General features: G+C 36.5%; 2 protein-coding genes across 2 annotated transcripts in view; one reads left to right on the top strand and one right to left on the bottom strand.

Moving 5' to 3' along the window:
- Nucleotides 1-18,852, bottom strand: part of LOC108478374 (ras-related protein RABH1b-like) — a 74,275-nt gene that overhangs the window by 9,268 nt on the left and 46,155 nt on the right. The window lies entirely within an intron of this gene.
- On the top strand, nt 4,058-11,728 carry LOC108478174 (eukaryotic translation initiation factor 4G-like). The gene is made up of 10 exons (XM_017780597.2): nt 4,058-4,390; nt 4,464-4,707; nt 4,872-5,005; nt 5,108-5,257; nt 5,417-5,484; nt 5,574-5,630; nt 6,003-7,442; nt 7,527-10,645; nt 10,927-11,121; nt 11,218-11,728. Exons 2-10 carry the CDS (start codon nt 4,529-4,531, stop codon nt 11,546-11,548), a joined length of 5,673 nt encoding a protein of 1,890 aa, XP_017636086.1. The 5' UTR covers nt 4,058-4,390; nt 4,464-4,528; the 3' UTR covers nt 11,549-11,728.

The raw sequence follows: 18,852 nt of genomic DNA, 5'->3' as shown, positions 1-18,852 counted from the left end.
CACAGCAGCAGGCAAGGGAAAGGCTTTTACTTTGGCTAATTCATATTTATCCAAATATATACATACGTGTATGAGGTTTCGTGCTGCAATATTATTTCTCCACCTTGTTAGATAAACTATTTCTTTCTTTTTTTGTTTTTCTTTATTCCTTAGTTTCAATGCTCAAACTCCACGAACCTGCTGATTAGTAATAGTGTTGCTATGTCGTTGAAGAGAGTTTCTTGGTATTTGCAGCAAAGTCAACTTCCATTTTTTTAATGTGAAGGGAAAATACAAAGCAAGTTGCATTTCATTCCTTAAAAAAAAAAAAATTCAAAGCCACGAATCGGAAAGATTAGGTCTTAATATATATACAGTTGGTGTATTATTAATAATAATATTATTAAACTGCTTTTAAAGGAAGGGAAATTAAGACAAGGACAGCGGTCTTGTTGGAAAGCACAGAGCGCCATGTATTACCCCCCACAACATTAATAAACATTTGGATGGAACACCCAGCGACCAATCTCTTTTCTTTAACCCATAGCTAAGTGTGAGTAAATTCTGATGTGGCCTCGGCTCTTAAAAGCATATACGACGATTGATGTTAATTATAGAACAAGTATGTGGTTTCTCTTCTTCCAACACTACATATTCCCGCTTCCGAGGAAATGGAGTGGTGTAATATAAGATTATTTTTTGTCAACTGCTACATAAATTAACTTTTAATCTGTATATTGTTAATGTAGAAGAACGTAAGTTAAAATAATATTATTTTTTTATTTATGAGTTAGAGAAAAACTATAAATAATAAAACTATAAGTAATTTTAAACCATGTTTTTCTTTATTTTTAAGGTTTAGGAGAAAACAAGTTGCGAAGCAAAAGGAGTGTATTAGTTTAATAACTGAATATGGGATACAGTCAGCGAAGAACAATATTCAAACATATATGTAATTTCAGTCATACACGCTGTGATGTAGTAATAATTTACAAAATCCCACACACCAAGAAATTTCGGCCTCCCCTCCTTTAAACTTACACTCTATTCTATTGCTTTCTTGTTTCCTAGTGTAGATAGTTACATTTCATTTTCCATCTCCTTGTCTTATGTATTCTCCAAATTCTTCTTTGACTACCTGGTCAAAGGAGCCCAAATCTGCTGATTTAGCTATTATACTAACATGAAACAACCAGAGGTCGCAATTTTCATTATGTTTTTTTTTTCTATTTATCTTTCTTTTTATTTAGGGTTATTCACATTTTGTTAAGACTAATTATTTTTGTTGAGTATTTTTTTTCTATCTTCCTTAAATAGTTCTCTTTTTAATATGATATAAGTATTATTTATTGATATAACATATTAGATAAGTTTCATGCATATTAACATGTATCCTACTCTAGACCTAACATATGTTTATGCGGTCTCATATGCGATCTCACGTGTGGCTTCGCAGGAGAATGTAGGTACCCATCCTGCAAACACCTATCATTATGCGAGTTCGGTTTGCAAACTCGATGCACGAACTCGATAGAATCCGACCCAATCCCATTTGGATTTTGGACCAATGACGGCAAGTATCATAACAATTTTATATTAATATTCTTCTAAAATCAAGTTGATTTTACATAGACACCAAATCACATAAAATTTCAGATTAATCCTTATCCGACCCCAAGTGGTTAAGGCCAACAAGCGTGCTTGAGCTTAAACTTGTTTTCATATCATTATGGGATGACCATACATCAAGTTCAATTTACAACATTACATTTTTAATCAATTTCAAATTTATTAGATAAAAATATCTCTCGGGTCTTTCTCATTTTCGATGTTGAGGATTGGACTCTCTCAAAAAAAGAAGAAGATCAATTGTACATGACTTTAATTGGTTTAATTATAAATTTAGCTCTTAATGTTTATATAATTTGTGTAAATGTTGAAAGCTAAATTTGTTAAATCAAGGCAAAAATTGATAGAATTTGTAAACTTTGAAGGTAAAAATTGTTACTATACCAATAAAAAAATTTGGAGTTTTTACCTAAATAATATAAAAAAAATTTATTGAAATAGGATAAGGCCACCATTAAATATCAATATAGGCAGAATGAATAGTGCACCCATAGTGCCACCTAAGCAATCGACGGCATCCCCCTTGTCACTGATGATTGAAGCAATTATTGAGTTTAAAAAAAAATAATTTTTTTATGGTGCCACCTGAGCAATCGGCAACACCCGTATCTAATACCCAAAGAATACACGGTATTTTATATATGTAGAACGTAAAAAAAATAATTATTTTTTAATGGAATATTTTAACATTAATTTTTTATTAAACTGAAAAATAATTTAAATAAACGGGTGTTGGAACCTAAACCCACGATCGATGAGTCACATCAGTGGCAGACTGTCTTATTTAAGTTACGATGAAAAACATTAAGATTATGATTAATTGTATAAATAATGAAAAACATTAAAGTTATGATTAATTTTCCTTAATTTCTCACTTTTGATTTTGATAGAAATTAAATTGTTATGATTTTTTGAGAGGGACTAAAGTGATGTTTTTACCAATTTATTTTTATGGCTTCAATAATCTTACGTCTTATTTAGAGGGCACGTATGATATTGATAGACCCCAAAGTAAAGCCTAGAACCAAACAAGTCCATAAAACAAACATTGAAGAATTGACTAAAGCCCACGAGCACAAGACCGAAAAAGGGCCAAGTGTACCATCCAACATGAAATGCCCATCCCTGTTTTGAAAAAGGATGGAAAGGAAACACCATATAGCTGAATCCGGCAACGGATCTTTGCCACCCGATTACCGGAAAACTTCACAGATTAATACAGTGATGCAGTTAACTTCAGAGAATGAGCGAAGGTCTTTCCCTTTACTGTCCCGACTCCTGGTTTATGAGTCTAAATAGTTTTTCTTATTGCAGATGAGTGTTCTAAAAGCTCCAATAGGATGTGTTGTATTTATTAAGTCCAGGGCAATTTAATATTTAATATCCATTAACCCCAACTTGGTTTGTGCAAAAAGTTGATGGTGAGGCGAATTTTAGACTCGTTTTTTAGTTCGTCTAGACTCTAAAAATATTAAAATCTAAACTCGGCTTAGTTCATCCAGATAATTTTTTATAATTTTATTTTTATATAAAATAAAATTTAAAAATATAATACATTAAATACACTAAAAATTAAAATAAATATTTCTTAATAAATTAAAAATATATTTATACTTAAATAACACTAAAATAAATCTAATTTAACAAGTAACGCATTTAAAATAATAAAAAATTAACAATAAAATAATAATTATACAACATTTAAACAACAACAAAAAATAATAAAATATATTTTTTTTACAAATTGGTTAGACTAAGTTAAAAACTTACCCAAGATTTAATCCATTTAGAAAATGGATCTCATTTTTATCTAAACTTATTTTTAAACTTATATTTTTATTTAAATCTTCTCATTTTTCGGATAAAAATTTGGGCGCACCATGCTTAATAAAAAAGGTTATTAATTCTCAGTTTCGACCAAGAGAATCCCCACGCAAACATAAAATGCAGTCTCATTTATGTATGTTATGTTTGCTGCTGACTTGGGAATGTGTTTCTACTTTCATTTTAGTGTAAATTATAAAATAGTTATTTTTATTTATTTTAGATTATAATTTAGTTATTTATATTTAAAATGTTACGTTTTAATTATTTATGTTATCGTTTTATTATGAATTGGATATCTAAATTGGTATTTAAAATTTATTTAGACTATCACGTAGAATCATTGTTAGGGAAGTAATGAAGCTTAACGATAAAGTGACTACTTCATAATAAAACAATAACATAAGTGAATAAATGTAAAATTTTAAACATAAGTGACTAAAATATAATTTGAGATAAATAAAATGACTATTTTTATAATTTTTATTTTTAACTACAAAATCTGAAATAAAATTTGAAACAAAGCATTAACCAATGCCTGCCCACAAATATATTTGTATGTGAAAATAAAAACATTATGAAAATCCGAATAATAATAAAAAGTAGTAATACAAATAAAATAAATAGGGAAGAAAGAAGAAAGAAGACGTCGGTGAAAAGAGCAGTATAAAAGAGAGGGCAGTTAAAAGTATCGGAAATCTCTCGCACTTGAAAACTCAAAAACGAGTTGTTTTCTGTTTTTCACCTCCCACTGTTTTTCACCTCCTAAAACTTCCGACTTTTTGACCATATTCCTCTTCCCAGTAACTCTCTCTTTTTTAATTTGGCTTATCTTTCTTTCTCTTTCTCTTTCTCTTTCTATTTATTTTAAAAAATAAAGCTTTTTTCATCTTCTACGACTAGCCATTAAAAGAAACCCTAATTCTCTTTCTCTCTGCAAACTCTTTGGAGTTCACAGGTACTGTCTTTTGCTGTTTGATCTCATTGCTGTTTCTTTAATTTCATGGATTTTGCGATCTGTTTGGATGCAGAGATAAAAAGAAGGTAAACAAAAAAAAAAAAAAAGGAGGGCAATAGGTGGAATCAAGTGTGGGATATGTCCTTCAATCAATCTAGGTCGGATAAAAGCGAGCAACAATACCGAAAATCCGGGCGATCAGCCAGTTTTAATCAACAGCGGTCCTCCTCAGGCGTTTACAGTAAGGGCGCTGGCGGCGGCCCTGCCCCCTCGCGGTCTCCTTCATCTTCTTCTTCTTCTTTATCTTCCAATCGAAGGTAATAACAACTGATCATCATGCTTTGCGCTTTTCAGTTTGTTTTGCTGTGTCTCTTTCCGTTTTGATTGCCAGATTATTTAGGGTTCATAGGATTAAGGTTTTCTAGGCAATTCCATGATTTCGTGATTTTATTTTGCTGTTCGCTTGGTAATCGTACAATAGTCTTAAGAAGTCTAACAATGCACAAGGAGGGCAATACCGGTTAAATTCACTGGCCGCGAACTCTACCGAGTCTAGTAATACTTCTGCTGGCCGCACCAAACAAAATGGCGCTCATTTACAACCCCAGCTACAGGGTATGATTTAAATTTCTTAAACTTGCTTAGCTTTATAGGTTTACAGTTGAAGAAACGTGATTATATTTATGTTATTTGCATTTGCCTTTATTTTTCTCATAGGAGCATCAGATGCATCGATTGCAAGCAATGCTGCCCAGCCTGTTCAATCACCCATCATCCAGAATAGCACTCGAGCTGTTTCAAAAGCTCCAACTTCTCAACCACCCACCATAATTTCCGACAGTGGTCTCCCTACAACCGCTGGAAAGGGTATGTTTTTATTGCGCTTGTGTACTAAGCTTATAGGATCAAATTTGCTTTAGTAAGGTAATACTATTGGCTGTTTGTTTACTTGATAGTGTTTCTAGTTAGCTTTAAGCTGATGCAACTACTTTCATGTTTTTGTTGTTTCTGATGGATTAACACCAGAAGATCCATCCAAAGCATTCTCTTTACAGTTTGGGTCCATAACTCCTGGTTTCATGAATGGAATGCAGGTATCGTACTATTGTCATCTAGGCATTCCTTCTTTTACCATTCAAAAACTTGTTTCTAACAGCATATGTCTTGTTCTCATTTGAATCAGATTCCAGCTAGAACTAGCTCAGCACCCCCAAATTTGGATGAACAGAAACGTAATCAGGTTTGTCTCTTATCATAAACTGTACAATATAACATTTTTGTTTTTTTCCTTTTTAAAAACTTTTAAAGTTAAGAGGGTATTGGATCATTTAATCTACTGAGTGATTGTCATTCTTTGTTTATTTTAAACTTTGAAGAAACATGTAAGTTAAGATGCATAAAACTGAAAGATCTCTTCCTTCTGCTCACTGTGGTTACATTTTCGAATGTTAAGAGACAGATCCTATAGAACTGAAGAAAAATACGAATAAGACCTGTTTGGGACCATGTTAATTGTTGGTCTATCATGTTTATACATTAGATGCCTTTTAACTGATATTGTTTTGGACGTTTAGGGATTAACTTATATTTAAATGAAATTTTTTATCTGCAGGCACGCCATGATTCTTCTTTTAAATCTGTTCCGAATTTGCCGACTCCCATTCCTAAACAGCAGCTACCAAGAAAGGATTCAGTTGCAACTGAGCAATCTAGTTCTGGGGAGGCTCATCCAGTGCCCAAGATAAAAAAAGATGCACAACCCTCTGCTGTACCCCCTGTGAACCAGACACAGAAGCCGTCTCCTCTTAATATACCCATGACATCTATGCAGATGCCATTTCATCACCAGCCTCAGGTTTCCATTCAATATGGCGGGCCTAATCCACAAATTCAGTCTCAAAGTGTTACTGCTAGTTCAATGCAAATGCCAATCCATATCCCCTTAGCTATGGGAAATGGACCTCAGGTGCAGCAGCAAGTCTTTGTTGCAGGTCTTCAGGCTCTTCCATTGCCACCTCAAGGGATGATGCATCAGGGTGGGGGCTTAAGTTTCACGCCACCCATAGGTGGCCAGCTTACGCCACAATTGGGCAACTTGGGGATGGGCATTGCCCCTCAGTATTCTCAACAGCAAGGTGGAAAGTTTGGTGTTACACGTAAAACCACTCCTGTCAAGATTACTCACCCTGATACTCATGAAGAATTAAGGCTTGATAAACGAACAGATATACGTGCAGATGGTGGTTCATCAGTTCCAAGGTCTCATCCTAACATGCCTTCTCAATCCCAGCCAATTCCTTCCTTTGCACCATCTCATTCAATCAATTACTATTCCAATTCCTATAATACCAATTCCGTATATTATCCGCCACCAAGTTCACTGCCATTGGCTAGTAGCCAGATAGCACCCAATGCCCAAGGACCGAGATTTAACTATCCTGTTAGCCAGGGTCATCAAAACATTTCTTTCATGAATTCAGCGGCTGCCCCTGGTTCATTGGCAGTTAATAAATCTGTTAATCATGCTCATGGCACTTCAGAATCAGTGAATGTGGATACTGTACGTGATGCACAAAATGTTATATCCTTTGCTACCTCAGGTTCAACACAGGTGACAGTTAAGCCAGCTACTGTTTCTGCTGGGGAGAAGTTTGAAGATTCCTCTTTTTCAAGTATCTTGCCTTCTACTGAAAAGGCTGGGTCGCTAAAACACTCTATGCCAGCTTGTGAGGTTAGTTTGTCTCAGGCTCAAAGGGATTTGGATACTTTCCCGGAAAGCTCTGTACAACAGCCAAAACTTGGTAATGAATCCTTAACATCCGAGTCATTACCAGCTGCAGCTAAACAATCTGGTGGAGTTCCAGCGACTAACTTGGATGAGAGCCAGCCATCTAGTTGTGTATCTTCTGCTTCAGATTCCACATCCAAGGAGTCTACGCCAGTTTTTGCCAGTAATGAAGGCAAGAAGAGGGAGGGATTGAGTAGGTCAAACTCTATAAAAAATTATCAGAAGAAACCAGTACAAGAAGGACAAATTCAGCCACCAGTTCAGGTATCTTCCTTGTCTTTTTTTTTTTTTTTGTTGCACTTACTATGTTACAGTTTTCATTTCTTTATCTGACACATTTCTGTACAGTCTACATCAACATCCTACTTGGGTACCAACCCTGCAGAATATGGTGTTTCCTCAGAAAGTGCCGTCACTGAAGCTCTAGAGGCTAAAAAGGCTTTAACATCATTAGCAGCTGCTGATGTTTTGTCACAATCTACCAGGGAATTTCCAACCATTAATGAGGCTTTGCCTTCGTCCTTAGACCCGAAGACAGAGAGCAAAATAGAAGGCTTAAACTCTGTTTCTTCTGAAGTTTCTGGTACTGGCAGTAAACTTGATAGCTTTGACCTTGTCAAGCATGCTAAGTTTGATGGTTCTTCCAAGCTGGATGAACTACCAAGGTCTGAAATTAGTGGAATTAGTGATGAAGAGGAAAAACATTTACCTGAAGAGCACTTAAAAGACAGCGTTAGCCTTGAGATTTCTTCTCAACCGGTTCCCTTGAAATCTACGGAGCTTAAATCTGATCAGGACTCTGCTTCAAAGGTAGTAGCTACCGACAATGTTGTTCATACCCAAGGAACTGAGCACAGGGTACTAAATGAAGATTTGAGTGGCAAGGTAGAAAATGTGGAAGTCAGTGATAGTAAGGATATCTCGACCTCTAGAATTGCTGACTCTACTGATATCGAAGGTAGTCATGTTACTAAATCTGGCATATTGGACCAGCAGTCTGCATCTGTCCCATCTCCTGATCTCTTAGAGTCAAGTTCAAATTATGAAGGGGAAGGTGTTCTGTTACCTAGTTCAAAGGACAAACCAGGGTCACAACTTAGTAGGACAAAGAGTACTATAACTAGTGGGAAGAAAAAAAGAAGAGAAATTCTTCAGAAAGCAGATGCTGCCGGGACAACTTCCGATCTCTATATGGCGTATAAAGGTCCCGAGGAAAAGAAAGAGACTGTCGCACCTTCAGCAAGTGCGGAAACCAGTTCTGTTGGTGTGAATTTGAAGCAGACATCTCATGAGGCCCTTCAGGTGGATTCCATAGAAAGAGAGAAAATTACACAGAGTAAAGCTGAACTCGATGATTGGGAAGATGCTGCTGACATATCTACACCAAACTTAGAAACTTCAGACACTGACGAAAAGGCTCATGGAGGTCTACCAAGTCATGAGGAAGATGGAAGTGGGAATATAACGAAGAAGTATTCCCGAGATTTCCTTCTTAAGTTTGCTGGACAATATACTGATCTTCCACAGGGATTTGATATTGCTTCTGATATTGCAGCGGCCTTGATGGCTGCAAATGTCAATGCATCTCATGCTGTTGATCATGATTCATACGCTAATCCTGGAAGAAAATTAGATAGGCAATCCAGTGGATCTCGATTCGATCGCCGTGCTAGTGGAATTGTTGATGATGACAGATGGATTAGACCACCTGGTTCTTTTGGCCCTGGAAGGGATCTGCGACTTGATCTTGGTTATGGTGCTGTTGCAGGTTTTCGGCCTGTCCAAGGAGGTAACTTTGGTGTTCTAAGGCACCCATGGGCGCAAACACCTCTCCCATATCTCGGAGGGGTCCCTGGTGGACCAATGCCGCATATGAGTCCACATGGAGGGATGCAACACAGTGGTCCTGATGCTGACAGGTGGCATCGTGGTGTTATGTATCAGCAGAAGGGTTTAATTCCCTCTCCACAGACTCTATTGCAGACAATGCACAGAGCTGAAAGGAAGTATCAAGTGGGTAAAGTGACTGATGAGGAAGAAGCCAAGCAAAGGCAGCTGAAGGCCATTTTGAACAAGCTAACTCCTCAAAATTTTGAGAAACTCTTTGAGCAAGTAAAAGCTGTTAACATTGACAATGCAGTTACACTCACTGGTGTCATCTCACAGATCTTTGACAAAGCTTTGATGGAGCCTACTTTTTGTGAAATGTATGCAAACTTCTGCCAGTGTCTGGCTGGGGAGTTGCCTGATTTTATCGAAAACAATGAAAAGATAACTTTCAAGAGATTGCTGCTGAACAAGTGCCAGGAGGAATTTGAGAGGGGAGAGAGAGAGCAAGAAGAAGCAAATAAAATAGAGGAAGAGGGTGAGGCTAAGCTGTCTGAGGAGGAAAGAGAGGAGAAGAGAATCAAGGCTCGAAGACGAATGTTAGGTAACATTAGACTTATTGGGGAGTTGTACAAGAAGAAAATGTTAACTGAGAGAATAATGCATGAATGCATCAAGAAACTACTTGGTGAATATGAGAATCCTGATGAGGAAGATGTTGAGGCATTGTGCAAATTAATGAGTACGATTGGAGAAATGATTGACCATCCTAAGGCAAAAGTGCATATGGATGCTTATTTTGAGAGGATGGCGAAGTTGTCGAACAATATGAAATTGTCTTCTAGGATCAGGTTCATGTTGAAGGATGCTATTGATCTGAGAAAGAATAAATGGCAGCAGAGGAGGAAAGTTGAAGGGCCTAAAAAGATTGAGGAAGTGCACAGAGATGCTGCTCAAGAGCGACAAGCACAATCCGGTAGGCTTGCTCGTGGTCCTGGCTTCAATGCTACTGCAAGAAGAGCACCCATGGATTTTAGTCCACGAGGGTCAATGTTATCTTCTCCAGGTTTTCAAATGGGTAGTTTCCGGGGGCTGCAGGGTCAACCCCATGGTTTTGGGGCTCAGGATGTTCGCATGGATGACAGACAGTCTTTGGAGTCTAGGACTCTATCGGTTCCCTTGCCTCAAAGACCAACTTGTGACGATTCTATTACTTTGGGCCCCCAGGGTGGCCTTGGTAGAGGGATGTCTTTTAGAGGACCACCTGCAATGTCCAGTACTCCCTTAGCTAATATTTCTCCAATTTCTGGAGATTCAAGAAGAACTGCTGGATCAAATGGTTTTAGTTCTGGATCAGAGCGAATGACTTATGGTCCTAGAGAGGATCTCATGCCAAGATTTGGAACTGATAGGTTTGCACTAACAGCTGCTTATGAGCATCCGAGTTCCCAGGAACGGGGCATGAATTTTGGTAATAGGGACTCGAGGACCCCGGATCGCAGCTTTGTTAGACCTCTTGCAGCTTCACCTTCCACACAAGCCCAATCATCTGGTTTCAGTCAAAATATTCCTCCTGAAAAGGGCTGGTCTGAGGAGCGCCTGCGTAACATGTCCATGGAGGCAATTAAAGAATTTTACAGGTATCCTCTTGGCTCATTTGATTTTAGAGTTTGTTATATTAGACTTGTTTCCCATAAGAAGATGTATATATATGTGCGAACGCATAAATTTGACCTTAGAATGGTCTTTTGCTCAGAGTATGATAGTAATATGATATTGATGGGTTGATTTAAAATACAAGTAGTGATTGTTAAATGGTAAATTTTAAAGAGTTATGCTGCATATCTATATTTGCTGTCGGTAGTTGTTACCTGATTACTTTTATGAAGTAATTGGCAATTTTGTGTCATAATTGAAACAGCGCTAGAGATGAGAAAGAAGTTGTTTTGTGCATCAAAGATTTGAATTCTACAAGCTTCCATCCAACAATGATTGCACTATGGGTAACGGACTGTTTTGAGAGAAAAGACATGGAACGTGATCTTTTGGCAAAGCTACTTGTCAACCTGACAAGGTCCCATGATGGTGTATTGAGCCAGGCTGAACTTGTTAAAGGGTAAGAGGATCATTTAAGACTATAAAACCATCTTACTGTAATGATTGATTATAATAACATTTTGAAGTGATGATGTTGATGTTGTGTTATATTCAGGTTTGATTCTGTCCTGAGTACATTGGAGGATGCTGTGAACGATGCGCCAAAAGCTCCAGAATTTCTGGGACGTATTTTTGGGAAAATGGTAGTGGAAAATGTGATAAGTATGAAGGAGATAGGGCGGTTAATACTGGAGGGTGGGGAGGAAGCAGGGCAGATAGTGGAAATAGGGCTGGGCGGGGATGTAATGGGAAGCACCTTGGGGATGATTAAAACGGAGAAAGGAGAAAGTGTGTTGAATGAAATTAGAGGTAGCTCCTGTTTGCGGCTGGAGGACTTTCGGCCTTCGCATCCTAACAGATCAAGGATTTTAGAAACTTTTTTTTAATTTAGAACATAGCGAGTGCAGTGAATAGTGATGCTCCCTTTGGTTTTGTTATAAGAAAATTCATGTCTGGCCTAGCCTAGCCTAGCCTAGCCTTGGGTTCTTGTCAAGTTCCAAGCTTCTTTGCTATGTTTGAACATTATTATTATCTTGCAAATATTCACTTCACAAAAATTATGAAAAGACTGTCGCTACCAATTGGCTAACTCTTTAGTCGGCAAGATACAGTAATTAAACAACACTTAGTACATGTCTATATTTATTCCAACATTTAAATGTATTCATTAACAATCTTAATTTTTATTATTTTAAATAGCCTTTCTATCAACGGTAAGGCTTTTCAGGAAAATTGAATGATTTTTTGGAGTGTGGTATCTTTTTTGATGTTTGAATGCTTTTGTGTAAAACATTATTCATTAGTTGGTTTTTTCTTGAAATTATTTTACAATGAAAATGTTTTCTGAACTGAAAAAGATATTTAAGTATTAATTATAAATCAGGAAATAATATTAATTTGAGAAGTTTTGTTTCATAATCAATCTAAAATAATTAATTCGTTCATGGATATCTAAAATTGTTTTATATAAACAAAGTCATTAGTCCTACAATTAGACAGACAAAAGCAAAGGAAAACATTAAACTATGAGACTCAAGGCCATAGAAAAGTATTGTCATCTCTTCCGGCAGCTATAGCCTTTTCAATTATCTTCCTTTTGACTCTAGTGTTCTTGAGCTTTGAAGAGGAAACTTTTAGTATCCTCCATAATCAGCATTAGGCTCCAATGAATACGAACAACGGAGTTCGTAAATATTTTTCTTAGCATTCCATCTCTTTTCCATATACAACATAGGGTAAAGCCTCTTCAAGAAGTCTCTAGCAGGGTTTCTCTACTAGTAATGAGCTTAACTTCCCTGCTCCCCTTGCCCGTGATAGATTTACTTCTTCAGTAGAGGTCCTGACCACCAGAAGTTTGAAAACGTATAGCATTCCATTCTTAAAGCCTGCATTTTTTTCAAGCCATGACAACAATGTAAGGGGTTTTCAGCATCATAACCAGAAGTGTCTCTTTATATATTTACAACTTTATATATTTTTTAGGCAAAAAAATGGTAAAATTTAGGCACCTAATTACATAGTCGTAATGAAAAAGACCATCAAACTCATGCCATTAGTTGAAAATATATAAAAGACAATCTTCTTATGTTCTCAAGTTTCAAATTCAATCACTAGATATTTAGGTCCTTTGCCTCATGCATTATATTTTTGTTAATACAAAGCACAAAATAAGAAAAGAGGTATAACAAAGTGAAGCTCACATTGATAAGCTTGAAGAAGATGGCAAACTGCTATAGTAACTAATGCAAAGTTTTATTGCAATTTTTGGTAACATCCATAAGCATGCCATATTTCCAAGATTTTCTGATATACATTGGCAGCAACGGTATAGTCACCTGCCCAAATAAGAAGCTTTCCCTATCAACTTAAAGTCAAAGAATATAGTTTCATAAGAAAAGGAAAGCAGAACAACAACTCCTGAAGAAATTATGTTCAATCTTACACAACACAGATAAATTTTGTATAGACAAACATTTGTGCAGACGCTAGTTAAAATATCAACATTTATATAATCTTAACGAGTAGGAAATATAAGCTTCAGAAAATACCTATATTTGTAACTTCTTTTCTACCGTTGACATACCTATATCTGTAACTTCTTTTCCACCATTCACACAAAGAACCTAAGAAAATGTTCAGATCCCACAAAGTAAGCAGTTGAAGTAGACATATCCTACATCTTTGCTCTTTTCATTGCCAAACATTTGTCATTCATGTCAACATTTGACATTCATGTCAACATTTGACATTCATGTCAATCTCCCCTTTGTTTAGCAGTACTAGCAAGCATTCTCATGTTTATCACTAATATATATAATACATGGGATCATGGAAGATTATTCATTATCCAATTAAGTACTAAGCTGCCAAGCAACAGATATTAAAGCAGAGCAGCAAGCCATAAATAGATTAAATCCAACTTTTCAGTTTTCACTTCTCTATTTCTATATATTAATAAATTCCACAAACATACACATGAAAAATCTTGGAAAGTTAAAAGAGGAAAGAGCAAACCAGGGTTTGGGCCGTGACACAAATTTATTCGCCAAATTTGAGCTAAGTCCCAAGCAATCTGAAGAGACATTTGGGAAGCAATTAGGTAAAAGAAGGGGGAAAAAAGAAAAAGAAGAAGATATCAAAGATGGGGGGAGAAAAAGTTACCGAAGAGAATGAGGGAATGGCAGAGGAGGCGTGGACGAAGAAAAGCATGTAAAACCCCTTACAGAAAAAGTTACCGGGTTTCCGTAGACTTATAAAATCTTTTGACTGAGTTGATTTTCTTGAATGAAACAGACGGAGCCTAAAATGCCCAGTCAATTTCGCTCTGTACAATAATTTAGCTGCTTAAGCCCATTCTTAGTGAAATTGTCTCTTCGTTGATGGAAGATAAATTAACGGCAACTTTATTTTGACGTCGGAATTAAAGATCAAAGGGAAAGGAAGCATAGGGGCTTTAAAATTAGACGTGAATAAGACATTTGTACAACCAATTCTTCAAAATAACGGGTTTGAGGGAAAGTGGATTGCGTTAAAGTCGAGAAAATAGGAAAGAAGAAAAGGAAGAAAAAGTTGGAGAATAAAAAACAGAATCAATTGATAAAATGAGAATTAAAGTGCAAGTTTTTTCATTTTTGGACTAAATTACCAAAAAAAAATTATTTTTTTAAATTAAGGAAATATATCAAATTTAAAAATTCCAAGAATGGATCTTTTTTGATAAAGCGCTTAGGGAAAATTCAAAAAAAGGCTTTCAGTTGGAAGCGCTTTTCCTGTCTGACTAGTAAAACGATTCCAGCAGGAAGCGTTAATGAAAAACGCTTCCAGCTTAGCACATTCTCTACCCACCTCAATGGTTACTTCCAACGACTATTTTAAATAGTCATTGCCCCCTCAATGGTCATTGCCCTCCCAACATTTAAAAAAAAAAAAGAAAGAACTATAAACCCCATACTAATTTCTCACAACATTCTCTCAAAATCTCTCAAATTCTCTCTTAATTTTTTTACTAAAATTTAATTTCTATCTAAATTCTATTTTTATTAATATTTTCAAGAAATATTTTTTGTTAAAATTATTTCATGTTCTATATAATTAACAATGGCTAGATCTCTAATCCGTCTTGATAACAAGCATATCTTCATCAATCAATTGCAAATGGTAAGAATAAATTTTAATATTGTTTGATTTTTTATTTCATTGTTATATTTTGACTTAATATTTTTTTATTTTTTATGTAAATAGGCGGAAGATCGAATTTTACAATGCCATATTCATAATCTACCCGATCTTCTATCACCGTTGATCGAACCATACTTGAAGGAAGCCAGTTTTTGGCACCTGGCCCTTGTAGGTCAGGGACGTAAGTTGGACATGAAACTCATAAGCGCGTTGGTAGAAAGGGGGAGACCCGAGACGCACACATTCCATCTTCTATGAGGCGAGTGTACTATCACTCTAGAGGACGTGCATTTACAGTTGGGGTTACCCGTTGACGGGTCGGTAGTCACCGGGTTTTTTAGTCTGCTAATTGGGGAGATGTATGAAGTGGTATTTTGGGTGCGGCTCTGGAGACGATTTACAGAGGTCGGATCGAAATGGCTTGGATACGAAAAAATTCCATGGGGCTGGATAAGGATTCAACTGAAGTCCAAAGAGAACGATACACTTGGGCATACATCATTCAAATCATCGGGGATATCTTGATGCCGGATAAGTCACGAAACCTCGTCCATCTAAGGTGACTACTGAAACTCATTGATTTTAGAGGAATGAGCGAACTTAGTTGGAGGTACGTTGTGCTGGCGACCTTGTACCGGAAGATGTGTCGGGAGAACCAGGAAAAATCAAAATTGGTGGTTGCCTTTTAGTACTACAATTATGGGCTCAATTCTGATTCTCATTTTTACGTGCTCGAGCAAACTACTCGTATACATTCCCACTCGTAACAGGGTAAAATTCAGTAGATATTACCATGATTAAATTGATTTAAATTAAATTTATTACGCTGAGAAGTTATTTAAATAGGTGGAACCATACACCGAGTCATGTGAGATTAACTACTGAGCTTTAAGATATATGACTTCTATTAGACCAACAATCAAAAGCGGAGGTATGTATTTATTTAATTTTGAAATATATACAAATAACGTAGTTGATTTTGTATTTACTAGTATATATATAACTAATGTTTTTATCATGTTAATATAGTTTGAATGGACATCATACGAGGATCTGACAATTCAAGAAGTAATCCCTGAGAAATTCTTTGTGAATCTCAACGCCTAGCACGTGAAGGTCCCATTGGTACTGTATGCTACCGTCAAGATGCACGGGACCGATAAAGTGTTGTAACAATTTAGATTCTAATAGTCGATTCCCATGGCACCTCAAGACCTTGATGATCTGCATCCTATCAGCTTGTGGTGGCCAGATGAGAATTGGTTGGTATTCCACTTCCAATATATCAATATGTGGAATAGTCGGTATGATTTTTTTACCTACTCATAAACCTATTATTATTCCAGAGTTAGCATGCAATCCGGAATACATGCCATGGTTTAGGATTCATGGGAAGCCATATTTGTACAAGGAAGAGGCGAGGCATCAACATCCCTATACGAGTAAGCCATGACAGCCCTCTTTAAATTTAAAGGCTAGCGATGTGGGTCCATCATCAATGCCCACACAAGAACTGGCACTGATGGCCTCAGCACCGATGCCCACACCACCCTTCGTTCAATATGTACTGTCTTATACCGGTGCATATTCTAACCTTATCATCTTCGCATAAGCACCATATGTTGCACCACATTTTTCTGCTTCTAGTCCTATGTCAGGTTGGACTTTTGGACATCCATCTTCGATGTTTTACACGTCTGTGCCATCTACTTTTCTAATGACGTCGATGACGATGTATAGGCCTTTTATGTTTTAGGCATTGGCAGAGAGTCCATTTGTTATCCCATCGGTGCATGGGACTCAACATAGTTATGCTCATTCGTCATTTATGATGCAAACACCTTCGAGATCTTTGTTCTACCAAGCTGGGTCATCTTCCCAACCACCTATTCCTAAACCGAAGGATGTACGATGACAACAGAGAATGTAAGGATCACAATTGGCCGAAGGCGAAGAAGAAGAACTACCGAGATCATAACCACCACAACCCTAACAACCATAACCCTGCTCGAAGGCTGAACTAAGAAGGAATCTAGCGCATAACCATCGACCACCCCGATGTGGCACAAATTCTAATCAACATATGCATTGATTAATTTTATCTTTCTATCAAATGTTTATATTGTATCGATGATTTTTATTATTATATTTTTAGAGCAATATTGTTATCATTTAATAGAATACTAATTGATATTTGTTATCATTTTACAAAATTAAAGTTGTAATTTGTTATAAATTCACAAAATGAAAAGCTGATATTTGTTATCATTTCACAGAACCACATGTTTACATATTATAATGGAATTGATATTTGTTTTCTAGTTTGCATAGTCCTTTCGATGTGGACATAACGACATTGTATAGCCTGAGTTTCTACACCACTCGCATAACCTCGGTTGGTTTGACCTATCCTGAATATCCTTGTTGTCGCATATTCGAGTCGATGTCGGTAGACATTTGGGTCTACGACACAATCTTTTATTGGGCAACAACTTAAACAGAGCGCTCGATACAAGTGGTCACATAAGTTCATTTGGGACTGGTGGGAATACGTGTCTCCACACGTTGTATAAGTTTTCTAATTTGTACACTTCGTCCACAAAACTTATGGGATCTAAGCGTTGATTGCTACAAGTTGAAATTGTATGAGCGCATAGAAAACGAAGTACGTAAAATCTTTCATAGTTGTAAGTCCTATTTCTCAGGTGTACACAGTACACTCCCCTGGCAATACCTTGGTCTGGCCAGTCGAACTACGTTATTCGAAACCATCTGTCTTCGCGTGAGTGACACACTAAGTGCATGCAGTTCGCTCTTGTCTTAGCCTTCTTAGTTTTTTTACCACATCCGGGCACCATACGTAGCCTCCCTACAATTGCACAACATAAATTGCCGCTCGTTTTGGGAATAGTTTTGCCAAACGAAAGTATGTCTCTTTCACAATCGAGGTTATCAACAAATGATGTATTTACTTTAAAATGGAATCTAGTGATTTGGATGGGTTACCAAATATGATTTTGTCGATGAAAGCTCAGAATTATATGAAAAGGGTTGTGAAGCGTATTTTACTTATGTAATCGATTCTAAAGTGACTGAAAAGAAAATTGAATCAGTACCTACTGTCTGTGAATTCCTTTATGTGTTTCATGAAGAACTTCCGAGATTACTTCTAATACGATAAGTTGAATTTGGTATTAAGTTATTACCGGGGACTACTCCGATTTCGATAGCTCTGTATAGAATGGCTCCGATCGAGTTAAAAGAATTAAAGTCTCAGTTGTAAGAGTTGATTGATAAAGGATTCGCAAGACTGAGTTTCTCACTTTGGGGTGCTCTTATTCTATTTGTGAAAAAGAAAGATGGTACGATGAGAATATGCATTGATTATCGTCAGTTGAACAAAGTGACTATCAAGAACAAATATCCTTTGCCCCGAATTGATGATTTATTTGATCAATTGAAAGGAGCTACAGTGTTTTTAAAGATAGATTTGAGATCGGGATATTATCAGTTGGGAGTAAAAGATTCAGATATTCCAAAAATTACTTTCTGAACGAGGTACGGACATTATGAGTTTTTAGTTATGCCTTTCGGATTAACTAATGCACCTGCTATCTTTATGGATTTGACGAACTGGATATTTAGACAGTATTTAGATCGATTTGTTGTTGTGTTCATTAATGATATATTGATATATTCGCGTGATGAAAATAAACATGCCGAGTATTTTAGAACAGTGTTACAGACTCTGCGTGATAAACAACTATTCGCGAAATTCAGTAAGTGTGAGTTCTAGTTACGCGAAGTTGGTTTTCAGGGCCATATTGTGTCAGAATCAGGTATCCGAGTTAATCTGAGCAAAATTTCAGCTATCTTAGATTGGAAGCCTCTGAGAAATGTGCCTGAAGTTTGTAGTTTTCTGGGACTTGCTGGTTATTACCGACGGTTCGTAAAAGGCTTTTCAATGATCGCAACTCCGTTGACGAAATTGCTTCAGAAAGATGTGAAATTT

Source organism: Gossypium arboreum, chromosome 12 (genome assembly GCF_025698485.1).
Source record: "Gossypium arboreum isolate Shixiya-1 chromosome 12, ASM2569848v2, whole genome shotgun sequence".
Lineage (NCBI taxonomy): Eukaryota > Viridiplantae > Streptophyta > Magnoliopsida > Malvales > Malvaceae > Gossypium > Gossypium arboreum.
This window is presented reverse-complemented; position numbering and strand designations above follow the sequence as displayed.